The 17,339-nt window shown below is 44.7% G+C and overlaps 1 protein-coding gene across 1 annotated transcript; it reads left to right on the forward strand.

The window, feature by feature from the left end:
* Window positions 1-3,577: 3,577 nt before the first annotated feature.
* NEFL (neurofilament light chain) lies at window positions 3,578-14,052 on the forward strand. The gene is made up of 4 exons (XM_080982466.1): window positions 3,578-4,927; window positions 10,130-10,254; window positions 11,456-11,772; window positions 13,398-14,052. Exons 1-4 carry the CDS (start codon window positions 3,872-3,874, stop codon window positions 13,592-13,594), a joined length of 1,695 nt encoding a protein of 564 aa, XP_080838592.1. The 5' UTR covers window positions 3,578-3,871; the 3' UTR covers window positions 13,595-14,052.
* Window positions 14,053-17,339: the final 3,287 nt, after the last annotated feature.

A 17,339-nucleotide genomic window follows, 5' to 3' on the forward strand; every position in this document is an offset into this window, starting at 1 on the left:
TAGTATTTGAAGTGCTAGCCGCTTACCACCTTGCCTCAAAGAAAAATGGTGTCCACTGATTTTTACCCAGCACAAATAACATCAAAATGGAAATTAAAGACAACAACAACAACAAAGATAATGGAAGGAATATCATTTTTGTAGTTAGTATCCAAAGAAACTTTAGAAACTTGGGAAAATACAGGTTACATTTTAAATGTTTTAAAATAGTTTTTAATCTGTGGCAATTATTATTATTATTATTATTATTATTATTATTATTATTATTATTACTGTGTTGGGGGTGAGATAAACGTTTAGTTGGGGTTAGGAATTATTTTAGTATAACTGTAATTTTTATTTTACTTTTAGTTTCTACTGTTGCATTGGTTTATTGTATAGTCTGTATAACATATTCTGTTCTGTTCCCATTGCTCAGCCCGGACACTAAGGTCCAGCTCCAAGGGCCTTCTGGCAGGTCCCTCACTGCAAGAAGCGAGGTTACAAGGAATCAGGCAGAGGGCCTTCTTGGTGGTGGTGCCCACCCTGTGGAACGCCCTCCCATCAGATGTCAAGGAAATAAGCAACTATCTTACTTTTAAAAGACATCTGAAGGCAGTCCTGTTTAGGGAAGTTGTTAATGTCTAACGTTTTACCATTTTTTATGTGCTGCAAGCCACCCAGCCAGATGGGAAGGGTATTATTATTATTATTATTATTAATAATAATAATAATAATGACACCCTAGCTCACTGCAGACAGTACACTGAGCTCAGCTTGGTGACCATCCAGCTTGTGTATCCCTGTATGGTCAGGGGCATACCTAAGAGAGCCAGTGTGGTGTAGTGGTTAAGAGCGGTAGTCTCGTAATCTGGGGAACCGGGTTCGCGTCTCCGCTCCTCCACATGCAGCTGCTGGGTGACCTTGGGCCAGTCACACGTCTCTGAAGTCTCTCAGCCCCACTCACCTCACAGAGTGTTTGTTGTGGGGGAGGAAGGGAAAGGAGAATGTTAGCCGCTTTGAGACTCCTTAAATGGGAGTGAAAGGCGGGATATCAAATCCAAACTCTTCTTCTTCTTCTTCTTCTTCTAAGGGTTGGTTAGGTTGGCACCTGCCTGGGGTGTGTGTATTTGTGCGTGCACCGAAAACCATGCCTCTCCACTCTGGCTTGGAGTGACTAGAAGCCCACCTGCCCACATGCTCCCCAGTCCACTCCTCCACTGCTCTGGGTGGCTTGGCAAGGCACACAGACTCCTCTGCCAAAGGTGCAAGTGATTTTAGGGGGGGGGGGGTTACCAACACAGCTCCTTGCCAAGGGCAAAATGGTGCCTAGGAACACCTCTGTGTAGAGTAGGCTACATTCCACACAAAAGGAAGACATTTCTGGGAAGCAAGTTATCAAAATTCTGGGAAGCAAGTTATCAAAATTCAAGGACACATTTCACCCAGGCAGAAGCACTCAATGAGGCTTAGTGAGGGGTGTGGCTTATGGGGTGGGGGTGTGAGTTCTGGAAGGCCAGGCTATAGTTCAGCCCACCTGGGGTAGCTGCTGACAGAAAAGACTCCTGGCTGCTGTGGATCTTAGAGGCACTGCCCAATCAGCGGAGACAATATTGAACTGGTCTGATCTAGTATAAGGCAGATTCTTATACAGTGGTACCTTGGCTTAAGTACTTAATTCGTTCCGGAGGTCTGTACTTAACCTGAAACTGTTCTTAACCTGAAGCACCACTTTAGCTAATGGGGCCTCCTGCTGCTGCTGTGCCGCCGGAGCACAATTTCTGTTCTCATCCTGAAGCAAAGTTCTTAACCTGAAGCACTATTTCTGGGTTAGCGGAGTCTGTAACCTGAAGCGTATGTAACCTGAGGTACCACTGTATTGTGTTTTGTTTTGTTTTGTTTTAGAGATCTGGATCTCTGATGACGTTGTGTCTTTTAGGCTTGACTGGCATTGCTCAGCGGTGGGACTGAGAAGACTCAAGTTTGAATCCTCACTCAGTCACGAAGCTCGTAAGATGGTGCCACTATTAATTGGACCTGCCTCAAAGGGTGTTGTGAGAGGAGGGGGCAGAGATACTTAGCAGAAAGTTGGGAGAAAGGAAGCAAATAAATACTTTAGAGGCATGTATGTTTAAAAACGACATCCTGCCATGCTGTGGCACAGAGAACCAATTCTGGGGCTTAGCTCTAGCTCAGATTAAGGCATGGTGAACATTGTTATTGTTGTTGCTGTTTTGTTAATAAAATGTGTATACCACCCTTCATCTGAAGATCACAGGGTGGTTCACAAGATAAAAATGCAAAATGAGAACACAAAATGCAGCTGGGTGAGGACTGGTGTTATATGATCAAACCTCACTCCAGTCACATTCAAAGGCAGCCCCATATATAATGCATTACAGTAATTTAACCTAGAGTTTACCAGAGTTTAGGCAGCAGAAGCCAGACTATCCCAACCCAGATAAAGTTGCTACTAGCAGAAGCTGGTGCAAGGGAGTCTGAGCCACTAAAGACTCTTGTGCCTCCAGTGACAGCGGTAGACCCAGAAGTACCCCCAAACTGTGCACAGGCTGAACTCCACCTATCCAGTCAAAGGAGCCACACACTAACAATCCTTCACTCTTATCTGGAATGAGCTTCAATTTATTGGCTCTAATCCAGCTCACCACAGGAAATGAATGCTGGTCTAGCTAATTCACTGCCATACCTGCCACTGTAAAGGAGAATTAGGGTTAAATGCACCTGAGTGGGGGTGGGGGAGGCAGGCAGGGAGTAGTAGTATCAGAAACATGCCCAACTGTAGATTTATATAAAGTAGCTGCATTCACACAGCACTTTATTCCATTTTCCTGATGTTAATTTCCACATTATATTTGAGCTTTCATATGAATTAAAGCCACTTCCAGAATACAGAAGAATATAGAACATAACATGGAAATGAGCACTAAACTTTATCTGTATTCCACTATATTTCTGGAAGTGGCTTTTGCATTGTGTGAAAGCTCAGATATATTGTGGAAATTAACAGTTACAGAAATGTCTGGGAAGGAACAAGCCGCCCTACGAATGCAACTCTTGTCACACTGACCATTCAGCTGTGTCCCTTTCCTAACATTTCTTACCAGGGGATTTAGCTTTTTCACTGCTGCATATTGACGTGGCCATTTTCATCAAGCTATCAACATAAAAATATAATAATGAGAATAGAAACCCAGATATTTAATCCTTACGTGGCCAAAATGGCACCACTCACGGACAAGGGGGAACCTCTACATTTTGTATAGGTGCAGAACATCATTCCGGGGAAGACTATCCCCCCCCCCAAAAAAAAACACCTTAGCGAGGCGAAGCCTGAGCCTGCAGAGTTGGTTCATAAGGCTAACTGTTTGGGTCCAATAACGGGCGGGAGGGGAAGGAAAGTCCAGGGAAAGGGCGTGGCTGGCTAGAACCCTGGACAGTCGTGCTCTGCACTGCAACACTTTATTGCAGGTAATAGTAACAGTGAAATTGCATCTTTAAAGAAAGAGCACGACAAAAGACGTGACGGGTTGCGAACTAGGCGTGGCTAAAAGGGAAGGGGAGGGGCCCAGTCGTTCCACGGGAAATACTCGGGCCCCCTGCACTGGGAAGGCCGGAAAAGGCAAGGGGTGGCTGGCTGGCCGGGGAAAGGCTCCGCCTGCCCGCCTTCCCTTTGCGCAGAGAGCCTCGCTCTGCTCCTTTGGCACCCAGTCCTTCGAGCTGTCGTAGCTGCGTCAGAGCCTCCCGGCCGTATAAATAGGAGCGAGCGTGAGCAGCCGTCCGCAGAGCAGCCTCTCCCCTTCTGTTAGACGGCGGCATCTTCTCCTCTTCCTCTTTCTTCCCTTCTCGCAGCGCCCGAGCGGCAGCCGACACCATGAGCACCTACGGCTACGAGACTTACTTCCCGTCGTACAAGCGGCGCTACGTGGACAGCTCCCGGGTGCACCTGTCCAGCGCTCGGAGCAGCAGCGGCGGCGGCGGCTATGGGGTGGCCCGCTCCACTTACTCGAGCCTCTCGGCGCCCGTCTCGTCGGTGTCGGTGCGCCGGAGCTACACGTCGTCGTCCTCTTCCCTGCTGCCCTCGGTGGACAGCCTGGACCTGACCCAGGTGGCGGCGATCAGCAACGACCTGAAGACCATCCGGAGCCAGGAGAAGGCTCAGCTGCAGGACCTGAACGACCGCTTCGCCTGCTTCATCGAGCGCGTCCACGAACTGGAGCAGCAAAACAAGGTGCTGGAAGCCGAGCTGCTGGTGCTGCGGCAGAAGCACTCCGAGCCGTCGAGGTTCCGCGCGCTTTACGAGCAAGAGATCCGCGAGCTGCGCCTGGCCACCGAGGAGGCCACCCACGAGAAGCAGGCGCTGCAGGGCGAGCGCGAGAGCCTGGAGGAGACCCTGCGGGCCATGCAGGCGCGCTACGAGGAGGAGATCCTCAGCCGCGAGGACGCCGAGGCCCGCCTGCTGGAGGTGCGCAAAGGCGCCGACGAGGCGGCGCTGGCCCGCGCCGAGCTGGAGAAGCGCATCGACAGCCTCCTCGACGAGCTGGCTTTCCTCAAGAAGGTGCACGAGGAAGAGCTGGCCGAGCTCCAGGCCCAGATCCAGTACGCTCACCTCTCCGTCGAGATGGACGTCTCGGCCAAGCCGGACCTCTCCTCCGCCCTGCGCGACATCCGCGCCCAGTACGAGAAGCTGGCGGCCCGCAACATGCAGAACGCCGAAGAGTGGTTCCGCAGCCGCTTCACCGTCCTCACCGAGAGCGCCGCCAAGAACACCGACGCCGTCCGCGCCGCCAAGGACGAGGTCTCCGAGAGCCGGCGCCTCCTCAAGGCCAAGACGCTGGAGATTGAAGCCACCCGTGGCATGAACGAAGCCCTCGAGAAGCAGCTGCAGGAGCTGGAGGAAAAGCAGAACGCCGACATCGCCTCCCTCCAGGTGGGTCTTTATCCTTTTATTACACGGACACCCCCACCATTCTTCCAAGGCAAAGCGCTGGCGGCTGGTCCAGGTCACCCACTGAGCTTTAATGGCTGAGTGCTGGGGATTTGTAGGTCCTGGTGGCACTCCCGACCCAGGGATGGGGAGCCTGTGCTCTTCCAGAGCCCACCAGCTTAGCTGGCTGGGACTGATGAGAAGTGGAGTGCAACAACCTCTGGAGGACCGCAGGTTTCCAATCCCTGGCTCTTAGGATGCTGGTGGAGTTTTTGTTGAGCGCATTTCATTTGCAACCAGACAGAAGGGAGGAGAGAGCATGGATGAGAGGAGCCAACCCAAGACACTTTTTTTTTTTTGCTGTCCAAGGCCCTGCAGCAAATGGTGTCCTTCTCTCCCCTCTCCCAGAAGGAAACGAAGTACAACTGCAGTCCTATACTCACTGAGTAGATCTGCATTGGAGTGCATGATTAATAACTATCAGTTTGCTGCCCTTTCATGACACCTCAAAATCAGCTGCCTGGGGCAACTACCTCACTGCCTCAAGGTAGCAACCACCCACCCCACCCTGCCCATGGGAGGAGGTATCCTTTCCTCTGCAACTGTGTGGGGAGAAGCTACCGCTGGCATCTCCCCCCCACTCTGTTTCCTTTGTATGAAAGAGTGTCTCCATGCTTTATGCAGCCATGAGTGTGGATATGCCTCCCCACCCCCAAGAGGGGTGACAGGATTTTTATTAGAGAAAAAAGCACAGGGGGAAAAGGTTAACTTTCCCTTCTCCAGCATAGACACACTGCTTTCAGACTTTGAAAAGCACAGTTGTGTGTGTCTTTCAACACCTTTGTACTTTGGCTTGGGCAGCTGCTATCCAATGATAGGGTCCAAGGTGGGTGTAAGGATGTGCAGCTCTCATCCAGACATTTTCTGTTTGCCAGAGGACACAATGGGTGTGTCTGCAGCAGACATTTCTGCTGCACAAGGCAGACCCACTCTGACTTGACAGACTTCTTAAGCACTGACTGGGAAGCCACTTCCGATGCCATCAATGGCGCTTACTTCCAGGTGGCATCTTCTCATTTAAGGTAGAGTGTTTGGGACCCCTGAGACACAAGCTTGAAGTGAGTCAACCCCAGAACTTGTTCAGCTAGAAAATGCATAGAAATAGCCCAGTGCTCTTAATAACAGTCCATGTGGCATGTGTGCTTGCTAATGAATAGGTATTAGCATGGTTTCTCTCCTTGCTCCCCATCCCCAATTTTTATTTTCCAAGCAATTTTGTATTGTGGCATTCCCCCCCCTCTCTCATATCAATGTGGAGATTCAGTCAGATTAAGACTGAACTGTATGATTGGGCAGGAAAAAATGATGTCTCTCCATGTGTGGCATGAGGTTGCCAACTATCTACTTTGCACCCCCATTTTTCTCTCCTGTGCAAGTATGTAATTTGACTGTGAATCTTAAGTAAATTCTGCTGAAACCAAAGGAGGGTGGTCTAGAACCCCACCCTAATCCACAGCTCAAGATGCTTGGGATTTAGCCTATTATAATGCAAAGTGGAAAGAAGTTTGCTTGGGTACATGGTTTTAATGGACTATGCTTCCATGAAAGTGGTTTTAGAAAACATTGGCCAACCTCATGGATTTCCATGAGATTTATCTGTGCAGTCCCATAAGCACTCACTTGGTAGTTGGGCTATGTCATAGTAAACACAAATGTCATATATCTGTTTAAATTCTGCTTAGATTGTGAATTAGGCTGCTTGTTTGGGTCTTTAGGAGGTTCTGAGAAAGTGGTGGCGGCAAATAACAGTCAGTCTCTTCACAACACCCTTTGAATCAAATATGTGCCCTTTATCAGGTTACCACATGACACATCTAAGGAGAAGGAAACAGGTCCTTTCCACCGCATATCACTTTAGGCATTATTATGTATTATCTGTCACTTTTGCCCATAGATGCACCACCAGGCAAATCTTGCTGAGTTTGTAAAAGTCACCCATCAAATGGCAATGTCCCCTGTATCCATCACCCCTTGATAACTTGCTTCTCAATCAATCCATGTTAGATGTTTGAGACATTTTGGGATACACACAAGTTCAATACTGCCATGATTAAAGTGTTTAAGTTGGCTAAAATTCATGCATTCCATTTAATACATTTGGAGAATGTAATTCTTGTCTCTTGTCCTAGACAAAGAGCTAGGTTTTCTGATCCCAACAAAACGTGGCAGCAGCCTCCAAGTAGGTAATGGTGCAATGCACCAACATCTGCTGGAGGATGCACCAACATCCGCCTCCACTTCTGCCCCACCCAGTTTAACCTGGGAGCTGTCCAGCACACCAGGGTCTGAAATCAATGCCTGCTTGCTGCAATACAAGATTCCTAGCCATGTAACAATGTTGTCTATCCTTTTTATTCTTAAATTCTAAGGCACCAGCTGTATCACCACACACCACACAAACCTATCTAGATTTAAGCCAACTTATTCCCTGGGGTCTTTAATATTTAAAGGGAACTAAATAATCTTTGTAGCATCATATGACTGGAGGTTGAGTCTAATCTAGTCCCTTGATTCTAATCTAGTCCCTCGTGATATAGCATAATTCAGAATCAAAATCTTAAATCTAGATTCCAATTTATCTAGCTCAGTTCATTTTTAAACTAGGCTGTATGGGAGGTTTTGGAGTTGGTAGAGATTTTAAAAATGCAATTTCTTGTTACACTAAGACCTAAATTCAGGGTCACCCCATAATTTATTGAACAAAGTTTGGTAAGAACAAGAGCAAATGAACTTAAACCCTTGTAATGTGTCTGACTTAAATTTTCTTCTGTTTTAATTCTTGTTACTTTGTGGTGCCTTGCAAGCAAAAAAAAAAAAAAAAAAAAAAAAGATAAATGGACAGTGCTAAGAATACATTAAATAGTAAGTTCCATTGCTGTTGTTTTTAAATGGAAAGTTCTCAAAATGAAAAAAGAGGGGGGAAACCACCTTTCAAAACTGATATGGAAATGATACAGAAAAACTGATATGAAACTCCTCACTTTGGCAACTATATAATATATTCCCAGTTCAATATATTCCTGCATTGCAGGGGGTTGGACTAGATGACCTTTCAGGTACCTTCCAACTCTACAATTCTATGATTCTATCTATGATTCAATGATATCTGCAGGGATAGAGAGAGAAAAATCTGTTATAAAATGCTCCCTGTTATAAAACAAAGAATTAGAAATACTCCAGTTAATTCAGATACAACTGTTACAATTTAATAGGCAGCACAAACTATAAACTGATTAAGCTTCAGCTTTTGGATCAAAACTATACATACAGTACAATCCTAAGCATACTTACTCAGAAGTAAGTCCCGTTGCATCCTTTGTCTCATTATAATCAATGAATTTAAAACTAGCATAAAACCAAATGTTCCAGTTTCACTGGACTTAGCATTATAGTCAACAGCTAAAATCAAATACATGCTATTAACAATGTATAGTTAAAGTACTATTCAGTTGCATGAATATAATTTTAAGTCTGGGTGTGATTCTTCATAAGGAGTACATTAAAATAAATGATGTTTCTTTGTTTATGCCATGCCTATTTGTTATTATGCTGGAAGACTGAACTAAAAAGCTGATATCCCATGAAGAGGAAACTGTGTTAATTCTTCATGACTTTCATTAGCAAGATCATGCTGAAAAATTCAAAAGATACAGGGAGAATTAATGATAAGCACAGGAAAAAAGAACTACCGGGAGCTCATTATGCATTAAACAACCCTCTAAATGTAGCCTTTGAGGACTGCAACTAGAATACGTTCTTGTCAATTTGACCTACAATTTAGTAAAATAGCAGCAGCTGAATTTAAGATTGACTGTTTCTGGAGTTTGATCTGATGAAACAAGTTCCAGAATCATAGCCATATTACTCTGTTGCTGCAAAACTAGTCTTTTTGCACAATATAAGGACCAACACATTTATTATGGCACAAGCTTTTGAGGACTCAAATCCACTTCACCAGGTGCACTGCCTAGCCCTCGGGTTCCCATCATGGCATGCATGGGCACCACCACAATCTCAGATAATCCTTGATACTCAACAAGGTTCCAGGCCCCTCTGAAGTTTTAAGCTTTTTTTTTTAGTGGATTTTTGTTTTGGTTGCTTGGGGAAAGTGTGCCTGTTTTGGGATGTATTGCCCGTTTCTTTCTATCTCTGATTTCTTTGGGTTTGAGGGAGGGGGGAGGTTTTGAGCACCACCAATTTTTCTTCTTTGAAACAGGCATCTTGCAAGCCTCTTAGATGTGCCCCCAGACCCAAAAAGGTTGGGAGCACTTCATCTAGCCCATGAAATCTGATGTGACAATGTTTCTTAGTCTTTAAGGGGCTGCAAGAGTGCAAACTTACCTATACCAGCAGTGAGTCAAAGTGAGTTCAATGGGACGTTCTCCTAAGTTTGTAGCCTTAGTTGGTTTTTGAATGAGACCAGCATTATAAGAAGATTTTCTCCAATCTACAGCAAGTAACGTAAAGAAAGCAAAGGGAATAGGTGTGTCTTGGGCTTCTGTGGATTGTGCCCATTATGTAGAAGCAAGTTCTGTTAGGACAAGTTAGGTATAAACTCGCTTTCTTTAAATCTTAAGTCAATTTAACAAAATTTGTGGACCAGGTTTCTAGCCCCATTCTTAACCATGGATAACGGCAACAAATTCAGCAGTGAAAAAAAAATGATTTAGGCTGTGAACACACAGAGCACTTTAAGTAGCCCCCCCCCCCCCAATTCTGAGAACTGTTGTTTACCAGAGCTACAGTTCCCACCATCCTTAGCAAACTACAGTTCCCAGGAATCTTGCAGGAGGTGTATTTTAAATAGATGGCATATACTCAGCATTACACATAGGGCATACAGAATAGACCGGCTTAGAAGAAATACAACACTAGTTTTCAAACCCTCCTGAAAGTTGTCTGGTTTTTTTAATTTGTGGAAATGCAAACAAGCTTGTGATGGGTTACATGAAAAAAAGTTAGAAGTTTCAGATACCTTTTGAAATTTCAAGCATTACAAAGTGACTGGACCACTGAATGTGAGGAACACTCTCCTTTGTCAAGGAAGAAAGAATGTAGCCTCTGACCCATCCAATGGTGGCATTTCTCTAAATTTTACTAGAATGATTGAGTTCGTGCTCTTATCTCTGTCCTTGCTCCCAACAGGATACAGTCAGCAAATTAGAAAATGAACTGAGAACTACAAAGAGTGAAATGGCTAGGTATCTGAAGGAGTATCAGGATCTCCTCAATGTGAAAATGGCTCTGGACATTGAAATAGCAGCATACAGGTAATCTCAGGAAAATGTTCAGCAATCACAGATTTATTTATCCCTCCATCTAAAAATAAATAAATGTATTTGTGTGTGTGTGTGTGTGTGTGTGTGTGTGTGTTGAAGACTGTGGTCCTAATTCACCTTTTTATTTAAGTGCTTTCAGCTGAAATTGGCGGTGGCCTTTACACACGCAATGTTTGACAACAGGAGTGCAATATTTTGTTCAGTTTCTCTGCTTCAGCTAGTTCCAAAATAAATAATTTTAACTGATCTCTAACATATGATTTCACTGAAAACTTAGAATTAACATTTCTGTTGGAATTCGGCAAGCAGTATAGCTGTGAGCTGCATTGGTCTTTCACAGACCAGTGAAGATTTAAAAATTGACAAAGCTTCTAAATAGATTTTATGACCAGACTTCATGGCCATTGAAAGTATGAAAGTATTGAAAGTATGGCCATGAAGGCCCTGAAGTTCATGAAGGCACTTTGAAGGCAGCTTCACCACCATCACAATCATCTAGTGAGGGTGATCCCATGTGAAAATGAACATCTGAGTATCAGTCCTCAGCTGACATGAATCATGAATCCTGCCCCCAAATGATGCCACATACAGCCTTGGTCATCTGCAGTTTCTTTGAGCAGATGAAGACTCTGCCTCAAAGAAATGGTTGCTCAGCTTTGATGGTGATGATCATGCACAGCTTCTCAACAGATGGCACCAGATGGAGAAGATGGGGGCCTCCTGACTCTCAGACAGGTTCTGGGAGTAGTTGGAAGGCACCCAAAGGGTGCATTTTGGAAACTGAAGCTCAGCAGATTATATAAATTTTATAAAATTATAGCTTCAGACAAATAGAAGATCAGGCCATGCCCTCAGTGTTACAAAGACAAGGGAAGGTGAGTAGAAGGCAAAAAGTAGAGAATAGAGATCTGTTTGATGATGTCAGAAGAGCGTGGCAAGCTTGAAATGGGTGCTTCTATGCCCCTGGGCCCAGACTGCTTGCTTTCTGAGAGCAGAAGCCATCTCCTCAGGGCTGCTTCTTTGGTTTGTGCATGTAAATATGATTGATTTGTGTGTGTGCGCGCGTGCATTTTACTCACTCCATTGACATGATATTATTGTCTAATAGCAATCTTCTTTAATAAATTTCCATCTTGGTTTCAATTATGCCAATCGCCTGATGCTCATGTGCTTCTTCCTCCCCCTCCCCCAGGAAACTTCTGGAAGGTGAAGAGACCCGGCTTAGTTTCACCAGTGTTGGCAGCATTAGCAGTGGTTATACACAGAGCGGCTCCACCTTTGGAAGGTCAGCCTACAGCGGTTTGCAGAGCAGTTCCTACTTGATGTCCGCCCGCTCCTTCCCTGCCTATTACTCCAGCCATGTGCAAGAAGAACAGATTGAAGTGGAGGAGACGATTGAAGCATCCAAAGTAGAAGAGGCCAAAGAGTCTCCCCCTTCAGAAGGAGAGGAAGAGGAGAAAGAAGAAGGGGAAGGAGAGGGAGAGGGAGAAGGGGAAGGAGAGGAAGAAGGTACAGTTGCTGTTTTCTCCCTTCCCTAACAAAAAGAGCAAAATTTGAAATTTTAATGAGTTCACATATTTTGAAATGGCTGAACTTTTAAATTTAGGGATGTTTTAGCCCCAAATTATGACACTTATAGCTGAATTATGTCATTCATTTCCTATTATTAAGGTTTAGCTTTTTATAAAAATCGCACACACAGCTTTATTGTGGTACATAGACCCAAAGTACACAGTACAACAATAGTATATATCAACAGTTATTAAAGTGTAAGATTGGCCTTGCTAGCCAGTAGAGGAGCTTTAGCCTGTAGATATTGATTTCTGATTTTTATAAAAACAACAACAACAACACTTTTGCTGATATGAAAAACATAGTATGATATGTAAGGATTTATTTATTTATTTTATTTTTAAAAACACTAGTGAGTTAATCTCAGAAGCCTGCACATTTGAAGTTTCTTATCTGGATTTGCTTTGGTTCCATTTGCTGCAACGAGATGGTGTCCATTGTGGAGCAGAGTGCTGTTGGTTCCAGTGTATTATTTATTCCATTTAAACAGAACTATTTGCAGAATCAAAGAATCCAAGATTAGCTAAAATCAGAAAAAATATTTTTTAAATCTATTTTGAAGACTTCAGAAACAGGGCTGGCCCAATATGTTCTGCTACTTGAGGTAAAGCATGAACCCCCTTCTTCTCCATCATGGTGCATAGTATCCCTGGGCATGCACAGAAACTGGTTTAAAGGAACCTTCTCATTCAGATTAATAAGTAGAGCAAACATAGGGTTGTATCCAATGCTAGTCCTATTCAGAGTGGATGCACTGAAATGAATGAACCTCACTTCCACTGGATGTCTGACTAATCCAAAAAGCTCTTCATAAACTTTGACTTATTTTCAAGAAGCACTGTCTTGAAAGCACCCGCCTTCTGGACAAAATGGAGTTTCCCCTTGTTGCAATTTAAACCCACCCTCTTTGTACTAATCCAAAAGTAAGAGCTGTTCCCCAGTGGAACGAACTCCTTCTGAAGTTGGTGCACTCTCCTTCCTTAGAGGTTTTTAAGCAGAGGTTGGATGGCCACCTGTCATGGATGCTTTAGTTGAGATTCCTGCATTGTAGGAGTTTGGACTAGTTGACCCTTGGGGTCCTTTCCAACTGTACAATTCTATAATTCTGTGATTCTGTGTCTGTGGACTTCAGTGGGTCTGTTTGGAGCAGAATCAGCATTGACTACAACCCATAATCTACTATGCTACTTGCCTGCTCTTCTCATATAATCCAAGAGATGAGGCCAGGGCACAGCTGAACATTTGCTCTGAGGCATGGTATCCCCCCCACCCACTTTCACCCCCCCTTTTCCTGCATTTACCCATGAGAAATTACTTGTGTTGCCTGAACTATCCATGTTGGGAAGGCCCGGGAAGTGAGGGGGGCAGCTGCTGTCCTTGCCTTCTGCCCCCTCCCTTTGCCTTCTCATGTTGAGAAATGTATTACCATGAAATCCTTTCAAGCAGGGCTTACTCCTGGTCTTCTCCAAGTGACTATAGAACAGCATCCATTGCCAACTCTGCCTACTTCATGCTGCAGCGAACCATTCACACTTTTTTTGTTGTTGTATCTTTTCTTCCAGGAGCCACGGAAGAAGAATCTAAAGAGGGTGAAGGAGAAGAGGAAGAAGGCGAAGGCGGAGAAGGAGAAGGAGAAGAAGAAGAGGGAGGAGAAGAAGAGGCTGCTGAGGAAGCAGATGAGGGAGAGAAAAAGGAAGGTGAAGATGAGCAAGAGGATGCTGGTGAAGAAGAAGCCCCTAAAGAGAAGAAGAAGGATTGATATAGACTTGGATGTAGGTTTCCCAGATAGTTTAAGTGACTGAGCTAAAATTGCTGTGCCATGTATTTAAATTCCCCTACTGTTCTTAGGTTTAAAGAAGTTAATTGTCTCTATGCCTCTGTTTCCCCCCTCCCCTTTTGATGCAAAGGAACCCTAACGCTTGCCATGTGTCCCACTGGCTGCTACCAAACTAAGCATGGTGTCTTCTAATGAGTCCCAGAGCAACGTGCAATTTGACTGATTCAAACCCAAGTAGATACCTACGTATATTAAAATTCAAATCAAATCAAATTTTAAATAAGCAGGGAAGCCAGTAGGGAAGGGGGGGAAATATATATATGTCAAAGCTACTTTCAAAGTTGTTCTGGAAACCTTGGATGGTGACTAACAATAATAACAACAATGAAGTCTGTGAAATCAAGCTAGTCAATAAAGTTAAAACAAAGCTGCATACACAATTTTTTGTTGCGCGTCTTCAATATTTCCCATTCATGATTTACTATTTACAGCCAATTCTATAAACGATTGGAAGTAAGACTCATTATGTTTTGTAGGGCTTACTCCCATGTAAGCCCTTGTCTGATTGCTACATTTGAAACTAAACACATTGATGGTGAAGAAACCAATGCTGAATGGTGAAATCCATCCATTTCAGTGATGGCAACCCTACCAGATGCTCCTGGGCATCTTCAGGAAGCAAGGCTGTGAGAAGCTTTGCTTGAGCATCTCATTTATTGCCTGAAGAGCTTCCACATGCAACAGTGAGCAACTTTAAGCCTGCCTCTGGTGGAAAATAATTGTTGGAGCCAAGATAATGAAACAAAAAGAGTGTGAAGAGGATGTGTTGGGATAACACTGAAAGTGATTCCTCTCAAAAGCTTTGCAGAGTAGAATAGTGAAAAGGGAAATCACACCTCTGGTGTCCTCATTAAGAATAGGCAGGCAGGAAATCATCACACATTTCCCCTGGAATAATCCCAATCAGATGAGGAGGATATAACACCCTTCAACTCAAGAGTGGGGGACTTGTAGCTCTCCAAACATTGTTGGACTACCATTATTCCTAACCATTGACTTTGCTGATTGCTGGAGCTTATGGGAGTCCAACAACATCTGGAGGGTCATATCCCTCCTTAACATCTAAGGAACCATTCACTAGCACAGCCCGTGTAATTCCCAATTAAATGGATCGTGTAAATTAAATGGGTTAATCTTGGCCCAGCACAAACAGCATCTTGTGGTATCTTTCAAGCTAACAGTTATTGCGGCAGAAGAATGGCCCACATCACCTGATGCACTGTAAATTTCACTGTAAAGAGTGGTGCCACAGGATACAGAGAAGGAGTGAGTAGCACACTGAAATGAAACAAAGGGGCAGCATCTGGACTGGGTTGCAAAACTAGAGTTGCAAAACTACTAGTGCTGTGCTGAAATTTCATAGCATTTGCATCCCAAGAGGGGCTTGTCTTCCCAGCAGCACAACAGTGGATTCAGAGGCATCCTAAGCACCATCCCTGTGTCTCTATAATAGACTTCTCCAGCCAGCCAGCGTGGCTGCTGCCCTTCAGTCCCCACATGGAATTCTGCCCACTTTCTCCCCCTCCTTCCCAGTAGCACTTGCAGAAAACCAGTCCTGTTTCAAAAGGACACCTTTCTTCATGTGGTAACAACACACCACTGTGTTACCCCTGGCCACCCCCTTCTCAATTCTTCTGCTTTTGTCCACTTCCACAAGCCAGGGGAAGGAGAGTATTTGCATGGCTCAGTACTTAGTGCTCCTTGTGTTGCTAATGGTATCACTATCAGTGATCTCCTGAACAGGAGAACTGGTCCAGCCTGTATTTTGCACTGGCCTGGTATCTTCCTTTCATACTCCAAAAATCAGCTAAATTCTACCCCTTTACTAAATTTATGGTTAAGGGGAGACTACCCCACCCCATGTATGGGACGCGGGTGGCGCTGTGGGTAAAACCTCAGTGCCTAGGACTTGCCGATCGCATGGTCGGCGGTTCGAATCCCCGCGGCGGGGTGCGCTCCCGTCGTTCGGTCCCAGCGCCTGCCAACCTAGCAGTTTGAAAGCACCCCCGGGTGCAAGTAGATAAATAGGGACCGCTTACCAGCGGGAAGGTAAACGGCGTTCTGTGTGCTGCGCTGGCTCGCCAGATGCAGCTTGTCACGCTGGTCACGTGACCCGGAAGTGTCTGCGGACAGCGCTGACTCCCGGCCCATAGAGTGAGATGAGCGCACAACCCTAGAGTCTGTCAAGACTGGCCCGTACGGGCAGGGGTACCTTTACCTTTACCCCACCCCACAAAAAAACTCTAACAATAATTACCTCCTTCGTAGTCTTGTAGTAGCCAAGACATGGAGAACATTTGACCCTCCAGATGTTGCTGAACTACAACTCCCATCAGCCCCAAGAAGTGTGGCCAATGGCCATGGATGATAGGAACTGTGATTCATCAGCATCTGGAGGGCCAAAAGTGCCCAACACTTGGGTTAATTTGATGTAGTCTGATAAAGGTATATGAAACCAGGTATCTCCAATCTTTTCAGATCCAGGACCCACTTTCCACCCAAACATCCATTTGGGGACCCATTTCCTAATCTTTTACCATATGATTGTATGGTGGTCATTCTCCTGTTGCAGCCCACCTTGGTTCAGGTTGTGATCCAGTAAGTGGATTGGATAGATTTTAATGAGAAGGAGAGGATAATTTATTTAATAAATGTCCTTTCTCTTTTCACATGTGTGAGAATGCAAGTACCTACAGTAATTCAGCAGAGTTAAAAATCACCACTGTGTATAGCTTATATTTAGAAGCTATTTGGGACAAGGTTGCATAACCTTCTACAACAATTATGATATCCAAGGATGCTTAGGCAGACTTGGATCGCCTTCTCCCTCTTTATGTTTCCCTCTTAACAAAGAAATTACTCAGACTGTTTAAGTAAACAGGAAAAATACAAGGTTTACTCACATCATAGTCTTGCTCAGATTCAACAATTACAGTGATGAAAATCAGACAGGCAATAATTCTTAAAAGTTACAAAAGTCCATAGTCCAGTTCAAAATGGAGTGCACTCCCCAGAGAGCTTAGCAGACATCCTACCCCATTGCAGGTAAGAAGAGTGCGGTGACAGGATGAAGAAGTAAAGGTTAAGTTTCTATTGTTTCCATTTCCACCACACAAGTTTGGGGATATGGGATCTTAGAGTCCCCTGTTCATGACTATCTGGCAATCATGCATTTGTGATTTGACTGCAGATCCTCGTAGAGGTCCCAATCCACTAGCTGAAGAGCAGTGTCTTCACCCACATGTAGGGAACTGTTGTTGCTGTTTATAGCTGGTGAGAGCCACAGTCCCTCAGAGGGCAACCTACGAGGGCTCACTTATTAATTATGGGTGGGGTCTCTCTCTCTTTCACTGCACTGCACTGGACTGCACTGTTTGTTTTGCCAGATGTTTAAATTGCTTGTTGCAGAGGACTTTTGAAACTAGGCTGCATGAAGCCCTACTCCTAGGGCCACAGATTAATCACACTTGTGTCAACTTTTGAAATAGGTGATTGGATTTATGCCAAGGGTATATTAATGTGTGTGCAAGCACTCAGAGTAGGAATTTGAAAGAAAGGCTCTCTGCACATGCCTAGTCACTCATTTTGTTGGAATAGTAATACCTTGAGCATACCTTGAGCATACCCAGGGGGGCAGGCATGGGGGGGCAGAACCAAGTTATCTGCA

The sequence above is a fragment of the Podarcis pityusensis genome (genome assembly GCF_964106645.2).
Source record: "Podarcis pityusensis genome assembly, chromosome: 15".
Lineage (NCBI taxonomy): Eukaryota > Metazoa > Chordata > Lepidosauria > Squamata > Lacertidae > Podarcis > Podarcis pityusensis.